The sequence below is a fragment of the Haemaphysalis longicornis genome, unplaced genomic scaffold (genome assembly GCF_048455015.1).
Source record: "Haemaphysalis longicornis isolate Haplotype H1 unplaced genomic scaffold, Haemaphysalis longicornis Haplotype H1 scaffold_10, whole genome shotgun sequence".
Lineage (NCBI taxonomy): Eukaryota > Metazoa > Arthropoda > Arachnida > Ixodida > Ixodidae > Haemaphysalis > Haemaphysalis longicornis.
In genome coordinates, this window is record NW_027526204.1 from 41,667,083 (window position 1) to 41,685,116 (window position 18,034).

The window sequence follows — 18,034 nt, forward strand, 5'->3', positions numbered from 1 at the left end:
GCGTGTTGAGGACATATTAGAAGAAATTAAGAAGAAGAAATTGATGTGGGAAGGGCATGTAATGCGAAGGCAAGATAACCGTTGCTCATTAAGGGTAACAGAGTGGATCGCTAGAGAAGGCAAGTGTGGCAGGGGGCGGCAGAAAGATAGATAGGCAGATGAGACCAAGAAGTTTGCGGGGATAAAATGGTCGCAGTTAGCACAGGACCAGGGTAATTGGAGGTCATTGGGAGAGGCCTTTGCCCTGCAGTGGGCGTAGATAGGCTGATGATGATGATGGTGAATAAAGAATTACTTCCCGCTGAGCTGTCGGATTGTGTTCTCCGCCAGGTTGTGTAGATTATAGTTTTATCCTGCTTGAGCGATGTTTTACAGTCAAACCCCGTGATAATGAAATTACATAAGTACAAAATTCTCGTGGCACCGAAATAAGTTCAGATCCACGGTGAACATCCATAGAAGCCCATGCATTTCATATCTCCTGGTAACGAAATGTTTTTGGAAAGCAATCCCGCATTAACGAAGTTCGCTGCACGTCCGGTCGGCATTTTATCTACTCAACTGAGGCTAACAGTGTCCAAAAAGTGCTCAAGTGCATTTTTTTCAGACTGAAAGTGCGTAAACTGGCATAGCACGATTGCATGGCCACCGCCATGTTTGTTGACAAAAAAGACTGCAGCAGGTGGCCACGGAGGGAGCTTCGCAGCAACATTATCAGGGGGCGACACATGGTGATTCGTGGCTTTGGCTTGGGCTCGGCCAATGGCTATGCTAGCCGGCTACCGCTGAACAGCACGCAAGCTTGCCTGCGTTCGTTGTGTGCGTGTCGATTAGCACGTTTGTTCCCAATAAGATACCTCCGCTAGCCCGAAAGTGGAAGTTTTTATTGGTACAGGATAAAGCAGGCATTATTTCCCAAGCGAGTGGCGAAGTGCAAGAATTTAGGACAGTGCTGACCAGTTTGGAACTGCCTGCAGCATGCTCTACCATTTTAAAAAGCACGGATGCCACTCCTATAACGGATGTTCCCAAAACAAAACAGTGATGGCTGCTGTGGCCTTTCTGGACATCAACAAAGCAGTGCCCACTTAGCTTTCTGGACAGCATTGGAACAGCGATGTGCCTGGAAAAGTTTGTCAACAGAAGAAGGAAGCTGGACTTTGCTTGCATGCTCGGACATACTCGGTGCCGAGGACCAGGGCGAAAAACGTGCAGAAAAGGCGAACCCGCAGGATGTTTCGGATGCAAATGACACGATTCGGTCGTTCTTAAGCCCGCAAGACGCCTAGCAATGAACCACTTCTAGTTCTGTGAGAGCTGAGCTGTGAAGTTGCTGCAAGGTAAGGTTCGAAAAGTGATAAAACTGACTTCCTAAACCAAATTCTTTCCGATAATTTTCCTGTCATTCATGTTTCATTCTGACGGCAACAAAATTCCCGCAAAAGCAAATTTTTTGGCTTTCCCCCACGGTTTCGTTATTGCGGGGTTCAACTGTATTTGTTCTTCACTAGGATTTCTAGATTGTACAATTATTATGCTGCTTTTCTCCTGTTTCGCTTTCGTGTTTATTTAGATACTGTATTGTTGATGCTGTCTACCATAGCTTTGTTTGGCAAGAACCTGCCACAGATTGTACTCTCATCCTATAGGTTCATAGTTTTGTATCAAGGCTTCAATTTTTTGTAGTTCCCTTCCCCACGACCATGCAATGCGACTGCATTTGAGGGTCTCATAAATGAAATAAAATGACATAAGCCCTCCAATGTAAGCCAACCCCTGAATTTCACATTCCACTCGTTAAAAGAAAGTATCAGCTTAGAATCTAAACTAAGGCGTATGCCTTGAAAATAGGTACGCAATCAGAATTGAGTAAACATGGCCATCCCCACTCCACTCACAAGAGAGAGCACACCCACCTGTTGCTTTTAACTAAGTGGTTCCCAGTGCTTACTTGTTCCTGTGCATTACTCACAGTCTCTCCCGCTGAACATCAACAGGAGACGTTCTTCAAAAAAGGTTTTCCGTGCTGTTTATGCGCCCCATGCCATCATTAACAAGAACTGCACCTCGACCACCACGGTCACTTGAAAACACATCTTTCCATTCAAGGAGCTGCTTATTCAAGCAACACCAGCTAAGTTCTCCAGCGTCCATTCACACAATTTCTGCATGAGTTCTTGAGCACTGTCCGACCACGTAACTGGAAGCAAGTGGAACAATGCACTGTCAACACTACCGCCCCACTTGTCCTTTTCTGACAATGCTGGATGGCTCCCGAAAAGCTCAATGCTTGCCTAGAGCCAGAACACACAGACTTTGAGCACATGCATCTACATGGTTTGTAACTAAGAGTGGGAACTAGAGGCCACGTGGTGATATAAACAACCAAGACCGTTGTTATGTACTGAGCAATCATCGCAACTTTTTCTGGTGCGATGATCTTATTTAAGGCTGACCTCATTAAGAGTGGGAACTAGAGGCCACGTGGTGATATAAACAACCAAGAACATTGTTACGTACTGAGCAATCATCACAGCTTTTTGTGGTGCGATGATCTTATTTAAGGCTGACCTTGTTCGCACTTATCACCAGCTATACCTGTTGCGAATAAGAATATCTGAAAGACTGCCCTTTGGCCTCTGTCCTGTCCAAGTTTCTTAGGAGGCCACATAGTATTTGCAGCACTGGCCAGTCTTCTCATTTCACTGTCCTTGTAGCACATGGCCTACTGTTCGTCTGTTCTTTGCTCCCACAGACACAGGCCTCCATGAGGTAAGCTCCTGCTCCAAGGGAGTGCGTGCAGAACACCAGCAACCAGTCTTCATGTGGTTCCTTAGTCGAGGTGCAGTCATTAACACCACAAAGAGGCAGTTCCGCCAGTCTAAGCTGGAGTTCGTTGGCTACATGATGATTGCTATAACAGAATTTCCATTGTTCACCAACAAGCTGCATGCCATAGAAAAGTACCCCCACAAACATCCTCTGTCACAAAACTGGGACAGTTGATCGGCTTTGTCCTTTGCTACGGACTGCATGCAGCTGGTCACATTATGGGACTCCACGCTTGATGGCAAGAGCACTGATGCCTCTCTCATGTAGACTGACGATGACACAATCACGGCATTTCAAGTCACCCCTTGATCTGAAAACACTGCTGCAACATCCCAGACCTGGCACACGTACCTATGGACATTGTATGGACATACATAGTACTGACCGACAGCGCTTTTTGGTTCATAGTCTACGCTAAAAATCACACAGCTCAACCTGAGAGATGCGTGCCAATAGGTAGTCATGTTGGAAATTGGGCCTAGTTGGTTCATAACCTGAAGACATTTGAAGCAGCATTTAAAAAGATGCAGACATGAGAACAGCGTAGGCCGGGCGATGCCAGCATTGTCGTGTTCACTCTGTTTAGCCGAATCAGATTTCTCCAACAAGTGGCTGCCGGGGAGAGGTCCAGAGAGCACCGCCAACTGCACTCACCTCAGCCACTGTCTGGGAGGGATTCACCCTGTGGTTGATCATGGCGTGCGCCTCTGCCGGAACCACGTTGTCCTGCGAGGACGGGAAAACTGGATCGCTTATCTCACACACCCAAAGGCCTGCACAACATGCCTCGAGTGATGTGTGCCCTTGAGCACAAAACGTGTTTCCCCATACAGTGTGTGTGAAGAAACTGGCGCGGAACGGAAATTTTTGATCTTCACAGCTAGAATTTTGTATTGTGTTCTTGAAGGCCTGGAGCGACGTTTTGGCTGGTGTCTTGCCCACCTAAGCACGTGCACATCACCGGCCGCGCCATTATGTGTGCATGCACAGCCAGGCTTCACGCACTCGCTGACGACATGCCAGTTGTGCGACCTGACGGCTGTCCTCGAGTGGTTTGGGTTGGGGTGTTGCACAGACAGTGAGATGCCTACGACATGGGGGAAATGTACAGCCCCAGGTTTGTCTGCCAGAATAAAAGCCTGGTCGGTCAAAGTTTCATTCAGCCAATTAGGTAGGAAGGAGGTGTGCTCCATCGCAAATTACAAACAAATGCGCTTTGTTTCATGCACTCCTTGGACTGAGCCCAGCTTTGCTGGTCATCCTTCTTTACAGAGTGGAAGGGCACTGAATTTCTTAGTTTCTTCGCGGCCGTGGCCGCCGCCTGCACAGCGACCGTGCGACTCCCTCAGTGCACTTTTTGTGTCCGGTGTCCCCGGCGCGTTTTCGTGTCCAGTGTAATAAAAAGCAATAAAAATAGAGTGCCTGGAATCACTGTAGAACTTAGGTCGCAGCCAGCTGCCCGATAAGCCAACGAAATCCCAGCGCCTCCGCCACCAACGATCGGATCGTTCCTTGCTCAAGAGCAAAAGAGCATCGAGCAAAAGAGCAAAAGAGCAAAAGAGCAAAACAGCAAGAGCAAAAGAGCACCGACCTCCGATCGGAGCGGCAAGTCGGTGAGAAATGCCGGCAGTGCGGAAGCGGCCAGCACAAACTCGTGACGTGTTTGGATGTTGTTTATTTACTTTACATCCAGGGAATGTCGATTGCGCGAGGTCCTCCGCCGGCTGCTCAGTTGCATTTCGCACACTTTAAAATTGATTGTAAATATGGTCTAGGCTGTATTGGCCGCTGATATTTTGCAGACGATGTATGTGTGTTCACACCAATGTATCTCCGAAGTTATATTGCCTTCAATATTTTGTGTCAATACTCCTTTGATAACTTGGAAAAAAAAAAAAAGACTTCTTTTTTATTTGAAGAAAAAAGCAGAGCATCACTGTTTTTGGTGACAAAACTAGACATCAAAAGCTGAGACAAGTTAGCAATGAATCCATATTTGCGTAGCAGCAACAATGTGGATATTTACGAAGGTGTAAAACATCCTTCAGGGAAGCATACTGATTTGCTGATAGTTTTTTGATGAAGTGTCCTTCAGTTTGTTTTAAACTTCCTTGTTTAGTGACGGGCAACTGCTGTTGAAGCTACTCATTTAGTTCAGAAGCTAATACGAATGTGTTCCCCGAACTTATTCACTCACTGAATGCCATTTGCTTCGAATATCATTCAGTATTTTGATGTACAGTCGAACCCCGCAATAACGAAACCGCCGGGGAAAGCCAGAAAATTCGCTTTTGCGGGAATTTCGTTGCCGCGAGAATGAAACATAAATGATCGGAAAATCGGCTACAAACCAAAAATTTATTTCCTTAAGTCGGTTATAGTGCTTCGTGAGCCTTACCTTGCAGCCAACGTCACAGTTCAGGTCTCACTGTACAAGTGGTTCATTACTAGTCGTCGCGCGCGCCTAAGAACGACGAGATTGTGTCAAACGCATCCAAAACACTTCGTGGGTTCACCTTCTCTGCACATTTTTCGCCCTGGCCCTCAGCATCGAGTATGTCCGATCATGCAAGTGAAGCCCAGCTTCTTCTGTTTACGAACTTTGCCAGAAACAGTGGCACCTCGTTGCAGCAATACTGTTTAGAAAACTAAGTGAGCACCGCTTTGTTGACGTCCAGAAAGGCCACAGCCGTCGCTGTTTTGTTTTGCGCACGTGAGAACTGGAATGGTTCAGCGAGCTGCAGGCGTTTCCAAACTCGTCGGCGCTATCCTCCCTTTATACTCCCTTCCTCCACTTGGGCCACTGACTTCGACGATGGTGGCTGCTTTATCTCGTAGCGATAAAAACTTCCACTTTTGGGCTGGCGAAAGCATCTTACCGTGAGCAAACACGCCGATCGCCGCACACACAACAAACGCACGCGCGCTGTTTAGCGGTAGCGGGCTACGTAGCCCAAGCCAAAGCCGCGACTTGAGTCACCATGTGTCGCCCCCTGGTGGTGCCGCTGCGAGGCTGCCTCCACGGCCGCCGGCTGCGCGGTCTTTTGTAAACAATTATGGCGGCGGCCATGCAAAAGTGCTGTGGCAGAAGTTTACGCACTTTGAGTCCGAAAGAAATATATTTGAGCACTTTTTGGACACAGTTAACCTTCAGAGGGTAGGTGAAATGCCGACCCAGCTTGCAGAGAATTTCGTTAGCGCGGGATCAGTTTCCAAAAACGTTTCGTTGCCGCGAGATATAAAATACATGGGCGTCTATGGACGTTCGCCGGGGATGCGAAAATATTTCGTTGCCGCGGGAATTTCGTACGCGCGGGATTTCGTTATCGCGGGGTTTGACTGTAGTACCAAAGAAATGCCACTCACAGATAATCTAATTTGTTGTAAATGCCATTACATTCGCCACGTAATAAAGGTATTACTTTGTTTGGTGCACATTTCCTGTTTTTGCCCCCAATCGCAAAGGAGCCAGAAAATAAAAGCAGTTCTCAAGCAAACTTCTCCAGCTGTCAGGTGTTACGAAATGTGTGATACCCTCACTACTGAATCTTTCAACTGTTTTTTTTTCCCCCTCAGAAAGTGAGACAGGGGTCGAGGGTCACTGACCTTGATGCCCCCCTTGATCCTGGTGACGGCGGTGGTGGTGCGAATGAGGGGGTCCATCTGCGGTGACCGAGACATGTACCTGCGGCATTCGACAACCAAAAGACATCACCACAGGGAAGGCAGGGAGCATTCCAGCACGAACAAGAGCTCACACGCTATCATCTGGCCAAGGCAGCAGGGCTAACAGATTGCAAGAACAGAATGGTTGAAGCAAAATGAGGCTATTGACGAGAATGTTGATAAGCGAGACTACCGTGGAAACTGCTTGTATCTGCGAATCATGTTGACAACATGCTTGCAGTCTAGCACAATGTTGTTAGGCTTCATAAAAAAAAAAAAGAATTCGAAAGAGAATGGGAGGCTTAGCGCAAAAAGATGAGGACGGTGGCAGACACGACAGGCGTCCTCGTCTTTTTTGCACTAAGCCTCCCATTCAGTATGTACCTGGTAAACTAGCCCACCAGCACATTTTCTTGAATTCGAAACATAAGTACACATTCGTGTGTGAATGCATACACCTGCACATACACACTACACACATGAGCACAGACTTGGACAAGACAATCGTTTACGTGCATATTTCGCTCCTTAAGGGGGCCATGAAGACAAAATGCAAGTTTAGTTCATCAAAAAAACTACATTCAGGGGTGGAACAGGGTACATGGGTTTGGGAGCACTTCCGGGAGCAGGCAAAAGTGCCTTTTGGAGCAGGTTTGGAGCAGCCAGAAATGCCACTTGGAGCAGATGTAACACCCTTTCACAGCATGATGGTGACTCCATAAGGCCGCTGTGCGAGCCCCCTACCATTTACGCTTTATCTACCCACTATATATCAGGCACTCTGCCGTGCACTAGAACCTACTTCAAACCAGTAAACACATTTTTCGCACTATGTCAGGAGGTTTACAACCTGCGGCCCCATCAAATATGCTGTGTTATCAACATTTAAAGGTCAAATCTCGCTTGCAGAGTCGAAACGAATCAAGTAACAGGTGTTGCTTCACAATAGTCAGTGTTTAAGTGGAGTCACGGCAGCCTTGCATAGAACAAGGTGTTCGCTTTAATTTTTTTCGATGAAACGGCGGTTTTAGTGCGAGCAAAGTTGAACATAGCTTTGTCTCCGTCGCGGTCACACAGTTGCGAGTGTCGGGGAACATATGCCGTACACTACTTTACTACAGCGCGTTAGGAAGCATGATTAATGTTGGCTGGGGCCTAGCAGGCGTGCAGCTACGGAAAGTTGCAGTCAGCAAAGCTAGGATTGGCAAAAATGGGCGACTAGATTGCTGTTTACCTCCAGTAAACTACAACCTTTCATGCGAATACTCTTACGTTCTTGCGATGAGACACAAGAATTTTACTTCTGCTCATTTTCCATCGATTGTGGAGCAGCAGCCGACACCGGCAAATGAAATCGTGCAAATGCGACATAAAGAAACCCAAAGAGAAGATGGAGAAGGCACGTAGTGCCTGCGGCCTTACGGCTAAGCCAAAGCCAACTTCCATAGCCGTTCACAGCATTGATGAAACCGAAACCATAACCGCCGTGATGAAACTGAAAAGGCAATGTTTCAGCCAAGTTTCCGGCACGGAGCATCATGGCGGTTGTATCTTGCTGGTCGATTCAGGTGCCGTGGCACAGGACACGGCTCTGATAATTGAGGTTGGCGCAAAGAGGATAGTTTGGTGCACGATGGTGCGGCTGTTCCACCCCTGTAGCAGCATCGTCCCGATAACAGTGCCACCAACTTTATCGCAACCTTTAACTCTTTCGGGACCGCTCCATAGGCCATCGATCACATATGATCGATGGTTTCGCGAGCCTGCAGAATACAAATTTTCGCTCGATGGAACACCTAGCGACATCTAGGAGATAGTTTGAAAACTGGAGTTTTCTCTTTTATGAAGTTTCTTTTTTTATCGCCAGGCGGCAACGCATCAGATATTTTATTCTGACGGGCAGTGGTTTCGAATGTAAACAAACATGGCCTCATACACGCGCGAGCGCGATAAGAAATCTGCCTCGTCTCGTCTCTCATATCTTCGCCTTCTACTGTGGATTTTAACGATGAGAGTGGCAGTGAAGAGTCGGAATGCGGCTTTAGAGATCGGATTTCAGCTCGAGTGAGGATTCAGGTGTCTGGAACATCAAATCGCGCTCAAAGGTGGGTGTTGGTTTTGGTTTCAATTGGCTATGGAGTAGGTATGTGCGCTCGAAATATGTTCTGGCTGGTTTATATTTGTTCGCTAGGGTGTTAACTACCTATGGTGGTGATCTCCTGCCACCAGCGCAGAAACAGATCAAGTTTTCGCCGAGATGAGAGCCCAGCGTGTACCTGGGCGACGACGTAGCCATGGCCCTAGTGCCAAAGAGATCACACACAAAACAAAAAACCAGTTACACCTAGCCGCATCAAACTTTCATGATGAAGAAACAAAGCATTGTGTTAAATTTTGTATATCCTGAAATAATTTTATTACTTTTTAATACTTTTATATTTACACTTTTTTCTATATTTTTCTTTAGTTTTTAACGAAGTTCTTACTTTCAGATTTTTTCATGGTTCTATCGTCAGTGTTGAAGTAAACCTTGGTATTGTATGTCAAAGAACATATAATTAGCTGCATTTTGGTATATGCTAAGGCAGGATGGTGCCTTTGCTTTATGTAGTGAAAAATTTGTACCGAGACCTCCCTTTGTCATCCCTTTTTCCGGCGGTCCCGAAAGAGTTAAATAACCAATGAAGATGTCAGGTAAACAGGTGCAGCAGTGGTGACTCCCCAGCCATGCTTACTGGTGATTTCTCTATGGCACCAGAGAATCTTGTTTGCGAGGTTGGCGGCCTTCAACAAAATCCACCATCAAGTAACATGGCTGGGTGACTGCAGTGGGGCCTCTAGTGACACTCGATCGTGTCACTTGAACGGTAGTGTACAGCTAACACAGTGATAAATGCGTTCCTCTATAGCAATCCCTCTTGACATCACACGGCGCGAAATCCCGAGTTTTTTAAATACTTGCAAACGTCTTTCGTGGCTGGAATGGAGCTGAGGGAGTCACCAAGAGCTAGTTATTGCAGAGGAAACAATGTTATGCTTTCTCTTCATGTACATTTGAAAAAAAAAGAAAAAGAAAAAAAGAAAGATGATGAAATGAAAAATATGTCCCACTGAGGTGGCTCAGTGGCTATGTCGTTGTGCTGCTGAGCCCAAAGACGTGGGTTCGATCTTGGCCGTGGTGGCTGCTTTTTTCATGGAGGCGAAAAGCGAAAACGCCCGTGTGTCGACATTCTGGCGCACCTTAGAGGGTCGAAATTAATCCAGAGCCCCGCACTACGGCACGCCTCACAGACCTTCAGTGCGTTAGAACCTCCCAATTTTTAAAGTGAAAGCTTTCTCACTGGGACAAATGGTGTTCTGCAAAAAAACCACTGCATTTCCTCAAAGACAGCTTGGTTGGCCGAAATGCTCTGATAAGATCTCTGGACACACGGTGCGTGCGTGAAGCCAGGCTTCGATCATCTCAAAACAGTTACTTGAAAATTGTGAAAAAAGAACGGTCATAGATGAGGCAATACACACATCAATGATGAAGAAGGAGTACAATGGTGTCCCTTTTTCTCATAAACCATGTAACGGTATTGGTTTAGATCATTTGTAGATGCATTTACTTATTGTGCAAAAAAATCTTCCACGGGTTCGTCCTTCGTTTTTTATAAAGGACTTTGAAGGCTTGACGATCGACTGAATGCACTTTTCTTGGATTGGACGAGGCTTTGGCACTGCTCGCAACTTTATTTACGAAGAGATGATAAAGTGTTTATTTAAAAAACAAAAACAAAAACAAAAAAAAGGCTGTGTATCTGCTCTTTTCGTTGCAACTGTCGATGAAAGATGATAGTCTTTCCTCGACATTTGCCAAGTAAACGCCTTTGCTTTCCTGCTCACACCTCATACTGTTCCTCTACCGTCACGCTCTTCCGAAACTAAAAGTTTGCTCAAGTCAATTTAAATTTACCATGTTCCACTGCTCCAGGCTGGGTGCCTCGATGCCAGTGCTGCCATAAGGCCGAGACGTGTGCGAATTGAGTCGCCTTACTACAATGTTTATAGAACCACGTTGCCCTACTCCACGTGCGTTCCAAGAGGAACGTGGAACAAGAGGAAGAGGAACATTTTGTTGCTGTTGCCATTTGATTTTTTAAGTGCCGCCAGAAGCTATAGTAGCGTGGGCAACAGTAGGTGTGTTTTCTGCAGTTGGTGTATTTCATTTACTATCGCCAAAACTGAGCATTTGGGAATTTTTTAATAAAGGACCACTGCAAATGTCACTTATGTATTGATTTCCTGCCTAATATTTGCGTAATATCCCGTTCTTGTTCAACAATGTTGACAAGTATGAACATATAAACAGGACTTAGACGTTTTGATTTGGCTGTGGGTAAAAAAGATTATTGCGCAGCTTGTTTCACTTTGGCCGGGACACTGAATCGAGTCACAGACAGACAGGCAGACAGACAGACCAAAATTTCTGTGTTTAAGTAGCCCAAGAAAGACAATCGTCTTTAAAAACAAACGGACAGACATCTGCAGCCACTCACCAGCTGACGGCAGGCTCCATGATCCACAAGTTGGCCAGCGCCATGCGAAGATGGAAGGGCACCTGCACAGGGAAGCACACGAGACAAGCTTAGGAGAAAGTCGGCCAAGAAAGGCGTGCTGCAGCACCGTGGGTTAGGCAGCGCTCTCATCACTCAACATGCTCTGAGGACGATGCAGTGTGCTCTTTCCTCTTGTCCCCTTCATCTCCGTGTTCCCTCATCCAATCCATGACGGTCGCTCCTCACCCCCCTCATCCTTGTATTCCTTATTGATCCCGAATACAGCCACTGTTTGCCCTCAATGCAGTGATTTCCGTACATACCCACCCCCCTCGTATATTTGTAACGAGTTCCAAAAAACTAGGTACAGCTGTCACAAATTCATAACATGGTAAGGTTTATTGCTAGTAGTAGTCCGCATTGCGGTGTGCGTGTGCCTGGTTGTTTAGCTTTGTGTGTTTGGGAGTTAGACTTTTGTCCCTGTGTAAAGTGAAGTAAATATTCACAACCTTTGCCATGAGGGTTGGCGTTCAAAGGACACACATAAAAACATCAGATAAACTAGCACTTGCTGTTTATCTGTACTCGGTAGCTTGAAATCAGTTGCCCCTGCCTCAGTGGCAGGGGCTGCCTCAGTGGCAGGGGCAGTTTTCATCCATGAATGCAGCGACCATGGTGGCACGTCAACTCTTGGTTACTTTTTTTGCACCCTGTTACTTTTCTTTTTTTGCACCCTGTTGCACCCTGTTTTTGCACCCTGTTACTTTTTGTTTTGAACCGTGTTACTTTTGCACCCGGTTACTTTTTTTTGCACCCTGCTCTTTCTGTCTTTCCGTTTAAAAAAAGAAGTCGCACCTGGAAAGGCATTCTTTATGCCAGGTTCTGACTCCTGGCTATGAGCGTAGCAAGAACATAGCAAATAAAAAAAAATAAAAAAATTGCGGCTTTTTGTTGGAGAAGGCCGTAAAAGGTTGAACGTCCCTTAGTGTAGCCGCGGATGCAGAATGTGAACACGCACTCTTTAATAAACACGCAAAGTTAAAAAAAAAAAAATGGCCACATATCTGCACGCATCACTGCAATTTGTTGAAAGATGATGTACAGTTCAGCCACTCACAAATTTGGTATGGTGTAAACATTGCAACATGTCTTTCCACAGTGTTGTCGTCCTGCTCGGGGAGTCACGTTTTGCCCAACATTGAACAAAACTGATAGTGGCCTTTTTTTGTGTTATGATTTTTAAATTCATGATCTTCAAAAAAAGCGTGAAACTAGTTTATACCTATTACCTTTTTCGTATATTTAAATTTTCCTAGATAAGCCATCTTTTAGAGGTGTGTTTAGAACTGCACGGTCCACAATACCTATCACATGAAAGTTGCTCGCTACTGCAGATACGAAGTCAGAAGGAGGGGAGGGGGGGGGGGGGGGGGGTAGGGCACAAATGTAAGCAAGAATCTGGCATGCAGAACGATTTCATGATTTTATAAAAAAATTCTTCCATTGCAGAATACAAATTGGCTTTAAGCTCACTGCCAGTCTCGTGTGGTTTTTTTCTTTTAATTATATTTTAAATTACACCTGCAGAGTGCTTATATCTGCCCTTCGCCTATCCAGGGCCGATTATGGGGGCCATGACGACAAAAGGCAGCTATGTTCAGTTTCAAAAAACTAGCCTTTGGTACCTTACACAGCTTCATTTTAGCCACATAAGGCGCTTTTTAACTGGAAAAAAAAAAGCAAGAGAAACTTTTAAACTCCATGCTGCAGTGATAGTAACATGAGCAGAAGCGATGCAGTACAGAACACCACTAAAGGCGTAATTATCATGGTGTCAAGTGCACATCAGCTTTCAAGCAATATGATCAGATGGAACTAAGGGCGCCCCTAAATCGCTTAGTCAGGTTTATTCGTGGTGGCGTAGGTCAGCGGCCGCAAATCGCACAAACGAGAGTCCGTCACGCCATAGTGAACTCGCTTCAAAGTGCCCAGGGCGTCACCACAACTTAATTAGTTGTTTACCTCTGTTATTTATTCGAGGTTTGGAATAAAATTGGTGTCACTGTGATCAGTACAAAGAAATCTTCCAAATGAACCGAACTTGTATTCTGTCCTTCAAGTATGCAACAGCGCAGCTCCTGCCGAACAAGCTGATGCGGACCATCTAATAAGGGCGTGCCCTTCACTGGACTCAGCCCGAAAGCGACACCTGAGAGGCACAGGCCTCCACCCTGGAATACCCCCCGACCTGTAGCGGTGGCTCTGCGGACCCCACCATTGCTCCCTTCTTGCCTTCCTCCGAGAGAAAGATGGGTGCCCAACTCTACCTGAAAATAGGTTACTTTAATGCCAATGGGCATTCTACCGCAAAAACAAAAAGTATGCAACAGCAGAGTGGTTTTCCCATTTCTCCTTGTACGTTTGCTCACACGCTCTCTTTCCAATTTGGCCAGGCACGAGAAAAGGTCAGGAAAAAAAAAAAAAAAAAGGCTGCGTATCTGCTGCTTTCGTTGCAAATGCCGTCAAAAGACGATAGTCTTTGTCGGCTTTTGCAACGTAAATGCCTCCCTTGTTGTTGTACCTCTCATGTTGTTCCTCATGCGTCGCGCTCCCCCCAAGGTAAAGACGCCAAAGGTTTGCTTAAATCATTTTAAATTTCCCGCGTTCCACTGCTCCAAACCGGGTGTCTCGATGCGAACGCTGCCGTACGGCAAAGACGCGCGTTAATCGAGGCGCCCCCCTTCAACGTTTAGAGAACCGCGTTTCCCTACTCCACGTGCGTTGCAAGCAGAACGCGGAACCTATCTAGTGGAACCTTTCGTAATGTTGCCGGTTGATTTCCTAAAATGGCGCCAGAAGCTGTAGTGGCGCGGGCGACAGCAGGCGACGGCGGTGTGAATTCTTTTTTCTGGAGTTGATGAAGTATTTAATTTCGCAAAAGTCATGCATGTTTGATTTTTTTATAAAGGAACACTGCAAATATCACTTCTGTATTGATTTGTTGTCTCATATTTGCGTAATGTCTTGTTCTTCTTCAACAATGTTAACAAGTATGAACATTACACCAGACATAGCACGTGTTTTCCACACGCCATCTAGTGTGACCATTAGTTAGTTTTCAATTGACTTTTTGGAATGCTGCCAGGAGGGCTAGTGTTTTGGGAGGCTGTGCTTCGGATTTTTATGAGTACATTTTTTCATTTAATCAGGCGGCTATGTATTTTTTATTAAAGGAACAATGCAGATATCACTTATGTTTTGTGTCAAATATGCCTAATGTTTTCCTTTTAGTCAACAATTTTCACAACTATGAACACTGCTACCAGATTTAGAAGTTCACAGACAGAAAGACAGACAGGCCGAAATTTCCGCATTTATGTACCTGAAAAAAAACTATTGACAAAAAAAAAAAAGTAAATCAGCAGTGTGTGGCTTGATGCCAAACCATGCCACGTACAATGTAATATACTGTGATAGGATGTCATCAGGCATGCTTTCCTAACAACGCTGCACCATTCTTCAAGTTGTCACAGGAAGTGTGTCACTGTACGTAGACCAAAGCGAAGCGTTGAAGCTTTTTTTGAGCTTTAAAGGGACCCAGAAAAGCCTTTTGTAAAAGTTACAAAAGGCCTTTATTGTCGCGTAGTACCAATATAGCGATGCAATGCCGTTGGAATTATTGATCTACATTCAGTATTAGCTGCGCCAGAAGCAATTACCGTATTTACCCGATTCTAACGCGCACCTTTTTTCCGAAAAAAATAGGTCGAAAAATCGCATGCGCGTTAGAATCGGATACAAAACCGAAACTGCCGATACAGCGGAAATTTCGTCCCACCCATCGCCATCGCCATCGCAAGATGGCGCCAAAGCTTTTAGCAACGATTTTTCGGACGCAGCAAGCCTAGGCGCCTAGGCTTTTCTATCGGCATTCACACAAATCGTCAAGTCGTTTCACTTGTGCGCTTGATAACAGCAATGGCAGCAGCAGCTCCCACGCATTCAAAACGAGCGGTCGGCTGAAGCGTGCAACTCTGGAGAAGCTCTCGGGATGGACGTGCGAGGCGTGGGCCACGATCCCATCGACCATGGTTGAACCTTCGTTCAGAAGTGTGGCATCGCGAACGCGCTTGAAGGCACCGAGGCCGAGATGTTGTGGTCAGCGGAGATCGACGAGGAGCGAGATGAGTGAGATTACTTCGGGAAATAAATCGCCCGTTTCTCTCGCATTCGTTTGTCTGGGTCACGAATTCCCGTGCGCATTACAACCGGAGGTGCAAGTCTTTTTCGTTTTTTTTGCCAGGAAAATCGGGTGCGCGTTAGAATCGGGGGCGTGTTAGAATCGGGTAAATACGGTAAGTGCACCTCTCCCCCCTTGCCGATCGATTCCTCCTCCCTCCCTGCTTCTTTCAAAGCAGCTGGAAACACTGGGAATAGCCATGTGACGTCGCAACGCTCGACTTCCGTTCTCCGCTAGCTACATACCTGCGCTACAGTGGCTAGAATATTCTAGCCACTGTACCTGCGTCTAGGCACGCGTCAGTCGCTGCAGACTCGCCTTTGCCTTGGGATCGCGCAGGAAGGAGGAAGAGCAACCAGAAGCTAATGGCATTGACGTTGCCGGCGACCGACGATCGGCCGAATCAGGGGGGCGCCTCGCCGTTGCGTCAGCCGTGGTCGGCGTTTCATCAGCCGCGTTCGGCTCGCAGCGGCGGCGTGCTCATCGGCTGAGAAAGGCGATCTTAAAAAATTGTTTACAAATTATCTGTACAATGCATGGGGCTCGCACTTGGCTCAAAAATCCCCCGTTGTGTGTTCTATCACCTGAATGCATTTGATTGCCACCTTCACAAAGCTTTTCTGGGTCCTTTTAAATGGGACGTGGCAATCAACACTAACTTTTTATTTACGCACTGATTGTAACTAAACTTGGTGCACAAGTAGAGTGAACTGTCAGAATGGCAAAACATAAATCAATTTGTAGCTATCTTGTATAGCTTCAGAGTTATAAGTTCATGCTACTAATGAGTTCAGCCCTTAATTTGTGCCACTGTATTCACGAAAGTTTATTGTGCACATTTGTTATTAGGTGTTACTAGGTTGTGCTATTAGGTAAATGTTTAGCAAAGTTCAGTTTTTTGTGCCCTCGGTGCAGTGCCAGTACGCTTGTCCCTGAGCTTCAACGAAGTAGGGGTGCTTGTACAGCCCGGATTGTGAAACTGAGTTCCGCAGCTTGTGTGCACTGAAGAACTCCGGCTGTTACTTGGATGGCGATGTCGATGATGATGATGCCCTGAACAACAATCTCATTTCTCCTGTCCATGCCAAGCTTGGCTGTCCCATTTTCTCTTACTTCCAAGTGCAAGGCATGCCAGCCAGCTGCAAACACCTACACCACTTTCTGTTGGAACTAAGGGAACTTCGGTCTCCGAAGGAGGTTGACAGTGTTTCGAATGCATTCGCTTTCTTCATGCATCCCCCACCAGCTCTCTCACCTCAGGCGCCAGCGCGGTGAGCATCTCAGCTGCTACCGACCCTCCAAGCTGTGCCGGGTGGCACTGGCCATGGAACCTAGCGGGAAATGGGAAAGAAAGTTGCACAGCTCAAGCACATACACGGGCGCACAATTTCGGAAAATGTCGAACACTGGATGGTCAAGCTTAAGGGGGGGGGGGACACTGCTCTTAAAACAGCTTCCGTTAATTGTTAATTAAACTCCGTGAAACTTGCCCCTCCCGCTGCTTTTTTCCCACTGCTTTCAAATGTGCCATTATTTTTTGAGTCAGTCAAGTATGTAGTTACCAGGATAATTAGAGATGATTGGTCATTGTTGGAGGAACAATGGACAAGACAGTGTTAGTCATAAAACTGTAATCTTTACATCTTCCAATACTATGAACCGTGGTGAGTTCAATAAGAGAATCGGTTTTTTGATGCACCACTCGGAACTAATTTGACATCTCATTAAACTTTTGTGTTTGAAATGGGCATTCGAAATGGTTATTTGTTACTGGAGTCACAAAGGTTTAATGAGCTGTCAAATTAGTTCCAAGCGGTGCATCAAAAAACCGATTCTCTTATTGAACTCACCACGGTTCATAGTATTGGAAGATGTAAAGATTACAGTTTTATGACTACCTAACACTGTCTTGTCCATTGTTCCTCCAACAATGACCAATCATCTCTAATTATCCTGGTAACTACATACTTGACTGACTCAAAAAATAATGGCACATTTGAAATCAGTGGGAAAAAAGCAGCGGGAGGGGCAAGTTTCACGGAGTTTAATTAACAATTAACGGAAGCTGTTTTAAGAGCAGTGTCCCCCTGTTAAGGCACAAGGCTCTCAGCACAATCCTCAACACACCACTGTCAACACATGCACTAACCCCCCCCCCCCAAATTGTGTGAACTAAAAAGGCTCCGCTTTTAAGCAGAGCAGAAACCAGAGCCTGCGTTTTTTTTAACTCTAACCTTAGCTTGCACCATGGAACAGATTCTGCACAGAAAAATTTTTCTTAGCCCATAACTGCAGACCCCAAATGCACGCGACTGCTAAATCATGGTGCACACTTCACAGCGAGTATCCACTCCAGCGTATATATGCGGGCGATTCCACGAGAGAACGAACATGCGTGTACACGACCATTTTTTGTTCATTCTTGTTTTTTTATTATATATGCGCACAATATGGAAACCCCCGAAAATCAAGTTTGTTTTCTCCTGAGGTGCGTAGTTCGGGAGAAAAAAATGTTTGAATGTGCCCGGAGCGCCGCGCTGATTTCGGCAACTGCAGATTTTTCCAAGTTTGCGTCTCTGTGTACGTCGAGGAGTACAAGGGGTGTGTATAAAATGTTTTGGGCCATAAACTAGACCAGAATGCTAATCCGTGTAACGCAAAATCAGCATCCTGCAGCGAACAAAAAATTAAAAAAAAAAATCGTGAAATCGGCCCAGACGATAATTTGTTACTGTTTTTGACGCTCCCTATCTAC

General features: G+C 46.0%; 1 protein-coding gene across 1 annotated transcript in view; it reads right to left on the minus strand.

Annotated features, from left to right (window-relative positions):
* The window catches only part of LOC144158406 (N-fatty-acyl-amino acid synthase/hydrolase PM20D1-like), a 48,491-nt gene that overhangs the window by 7,397 nt on the left and 23,060 nt on the right, over positions 1–18,034 (minus strand). The window contains exons 6-9 of the mRNA XM_077689278.1: positions 16,535–16,610; positions 11,040–11,101; positions 6,439–6,517; positions 3,487–3,558 (exon numbers count right to left, since the gene is read on the minus strand). Of these exons, the coding sequence (XP_077545404.1) occupies positions 3,487–3,558; positions 6,439–6,517; positions 11,040–11,101; positions 16,535–16,610 (289 nt within the window). The remainder of the gene's footprint in view (positions 1–3,486; positions 3,559–6,438; positions 6,518–11,039; positions 11,102–16,534; positions 16,611–18,034) is intronic.